Source organism: Cryptomeria japonica, chromosome 10 (genome assembly GCF_030272615.1).
Source record: "Cryptomeria japonica chromosome 10, Sugi_1.0, whole genome shotgun sequence".
NCBI classification, from domain to species: Eukaryota; Viridiplantae; Streptophyta; class Pinopsida; order Cupressales; family Cupressaceae; genus Cryptomeria; species Cryptomeria japonica.
The window spans coordinates 366,914,300-366,917,775 of NC_081414.1; the positions used below are offsets into that span (position 1 = coordinate 366,914,300).

The 3,476-nt window shown below is 38.7% G+C and overlaps 1 protein-coding gene across 1 annotated transcript; it reads right to left on the minus strand.

Annotated features, from left to right (window-relative positions):
* Positions 1-210: 210 nt before the first annotated feature.
* Positions 211-2,373, minus strand: LOC131079970 (aspartic proteinase CDR1). The gene has a single exon (XM_058018014.2). The coding sequence runs from the start codon at positions 1,849-1,851 to the stop codon at positions 565-567; it is 1,287 nt and encodes a 428-aa protein (XP_057873997.2). The 5' UTR covers positions 1,852-2,373; the 3' UTR covers positions 211-564.
* Positions 2,374-3,476: the final 1,103 nt, after the last annotated feature.

A 3,476-nucleotide genomic window follows, 5' to 3' on the forward strand; every position in this document is an offset into this window, starting at 1 on the left:
CAGGGTTCAACAAAAAATAGTTCACATTGATTGACACATAATTAATAGTTGTTAATTGCATGCCAAAAAAATAATAAGCCTCGTAATCCTATTCACGATAATGATGAATCACTCTCCATCCAAAAGATTATATTCCTACAATTTACAGAATGTGGAAAAATATTCCAACACTTAATAACAAGGCAAAAAACTATTTTTCTACCCAACAAGAAACAAAAAGAATTTTGTCATTATGATGAAAGTAACTGTTCTCGTTTACAAGTATACATCAACCTATCACCTTCGTTGATGTTGATATCATAATACAGAACAAGCTTCTATGTCACCCAAGATTTCAGATCTAAGATTGAAGGCCCAATTTTGCAGGTTATGCTTAGGAGTTTACAAAAATACCAAGTTTGAAAAGGCAATTCTCGTTAGCTGTCTACGAACAAAATGCTTGACCGCCATAGATTCTAAAATCCATACTTGTCTGTGATAAAAAACAAACCTTGTACTGAAATTTGCATTGAAGACATCATCAATTAGCAGAGATTAAATCATCACCATCCAGTGATGATAGCGTTACAAAGAGCTACAATTTTCCGGCTTGAAGGAGACTTCATTCCTGGCATGGTCAAAAAGAAAATGGAAGTTCTGCTGTGCGAAGTTACCCAACACAGAAAAAGACCCACTTTCAGCAAAAGCAAGGCACCACAGATCAGGACCCGCCTCAATAAAATAGTTCCCTACAGGAAGATTCATATCTATGCCTCCCTGGAAATGGAAAGTAACTGAGGGCCACCTTTTAGGCCTTGCTCCATAGCACAAATCCAGGGACACAGGTACTTCCTTCACAGGCTTCAATCCCACAGCCTTTCTAATGGCTTTCCTCAGTGGCCTGTAAACAGACCTGACAAAGTAAGTTAGGGTTGTCCCACTATCAATGATCACCCCTCCACTGCCACTACGTTTAACCCTAAAAGCCCTCGATGTAACCTGCAGGGCCTCACCTGAGACGCTTACACCAGTCATGGGAATGTACCAGAGGGAAGGATTCCTCTTGTTCTGTACCAAGCTCAGAGTCTGGCCTCCCCTGAAGTCAGCTGCATGCCCGAAAAACATCGGGCTGGTTTGGCTATGGGGAGAGCTAATGGGTAGCAGGCAATAGGAGAATTTGTAGGAGATCTTGGGACCCAATTGGGAAATCAGTGACAGAGGGCCTCTTCCCAATCCAACAAGCCCATTATTGCCATGATATTTGCCCTGGTTCCTATAACCACACCCAAATACAATCTCCCGGGCTTTTGCACGCCTCCCAATGGTGAATGTCTCATAGGCCAGATCACCAGCGGTATAAGTTGCATCTGCATATGAATAAGTGTATTGGCAGCCTCTCAGGCATCTGAGTCTCAGAGGCTCCATTTCCTGGCAGAACCTGTCGTTGCAGGAAAGGCGTTTGTAGGTGATTGATTTCCGGGGATCAAAAGGGGGCGCTCTCTGCCTCATGCAGGGCTTGCAGGGCTTGCATTGGGTCCAAATCAGATCACTTCCTGTGTCCATGATGGCCTTAATCCTCACACCCGGTGTTCCCACTGAAAGACTCATCAGGAACTCCCCGTTCCCCACATGAACCGGCGTTCGGATGCCCAATGTCAGGTTCCCAATTCGGTTCTGGCTTCGCTCCACTGCAAATCTGATTCGATCTGGAACACCCAAATGATTGTCTCTGCGATTCAGATGTACCCTGAATCCCAATCCCCCTTTTTCATACATTGAAGAATCGTTTAGCAGCATGGAATGGGAACCCATTATGGAGACTAATTGCAGAATCAGCAGCAGCTTAAAGCCCATGAAACCCTCCATTTTCATAATGGGGGTCTTCAACAACAGGTCTTTCTGATTGTTGTTAGACAGATAGTTATTGGGTAAATTCTTCCTGGTTCAAGAATCATATCCAAATGAAAAAAAAAGTCAGTGATCTGGAGGGGAGATACAGATAGTTATCGGGTTAATTCTTGCTGATTCAAGAATCACATCCAAAACAAAACTGTCAGTGACTTATATGCCCGGTAAAGTTTGTTGCGTAGAGTATGTAATCCTGGTAATTAGGGATTCACGCGGTAATGTCCTTATCTCCATTCACATGGAATATAGCAATGATTTTCCAGTCTAGCGCCAGTCCATCACACACACAAATAGACAGACAGTGGCATAAAATTTGGGATATTATCAGGTAAAACCAGCTCATCCCTGCATTGAAAACATGCATCTACGTTTTGTTTTCATGAAATCCTTTTTCTCTTTTTCTTGCGCGGTGTGTGTTTTGCATCCAGTTATAGCATCTGTTCGAGCTGGTGCTTCCAGTTGCCTTGCTTCCCCATTATGTGGAAGATCTGTTATGGTTGTTCTAAAAACCTGGCTCATGTTTTGAGAAGTTTGTTACAGTGGAATATAGTTGCAATTCAAGTATACATTTATTATAATGAGATACTCTTTATGTTTGATATCTTTTCTTGTAAAGAATGCAATTTAAACTTGAGTTAAAAGTGTTCACGTACTCTTCTATGCTGTGTAGTGTAATTAAGTATAAATTAATTTAAGGATTGAAAATTTCTAAAAATAGAAATTTATTTAATAAAAATTAGTAAGTCTTTAGTGTCTATAAATAGTAAGTTGGAGTCATAGGACAGTTAAAAAGTAATATTAATTTAATAATTTATTTGTTTTGATACAAATTTATATTTTTTTAAATAAATTGATATTAAATTAATATCTTCATTTGGTGGGTATGGGTTGTTAGAAGTTTCCTTGACATCTTGTGATAATTTTGACAACTAATGGCTTTGTAATGGATTCTTATGAAAGTTGTCAAAAAAAAAAAATGATTATTCTCTTATAATGCAAGTTTCCTCCTAGTCAAGTAGTGGTATTTGGGCATCTAATTTGATTTTGAATTTGAATATCATATATTGAGAAATTTGAGGCATTTGACTCATTCAAGATTTGGCTTTCAGTTTGATTTTTGACTTACAGTTCTTTAGTGGTTTGAAAGTAGTGGAGACAAAGACATGTTGAATATGATGTTCATGGTTTCCAAGTAATCTAAGTGGTTGAAAGTAGGGGAACAAAGACATGTTGAATATGATGTTCATGGTTTCAAAGTAAACTAAGGTCGAGAGGTCAAGGGTTGTTGAGGATAATCTCATTCAGAGGTTGCTTTTGTGCAAAATGGTTAAAGATTTGTTTGTAGTTTCAGTATTTGGTTTGCAAGTGATTTTTGTGTAGTTTGTAATGATTTTATTGATATTTTAGTTTTTTAATGATATTGTGAAGTGTTTGGATGTGGGTTTGCTATTTTTGGTTGTTCATACCCTCTTTCCAAGAACGAAGGTCATGCTTTGCAATTTTAGAGAGTTCTCTTAGAGTTTTGACAAGTTGCAGGCAAGGGTTTGAAGATGTAGTTTGGGTTCTAAGTGATTTTGAGTTTGTAGAAG

Bases quoted from the DNA above. Each gene is read 5' to 3' on its own strand.
- LOC131079970 (XM_058018014.2), bottom strand. From the start codon at position 1,851: ATGAAAATGGAGGGTTTCATGGGCTTTAAGCTGCTGCTGATTCTGCAA.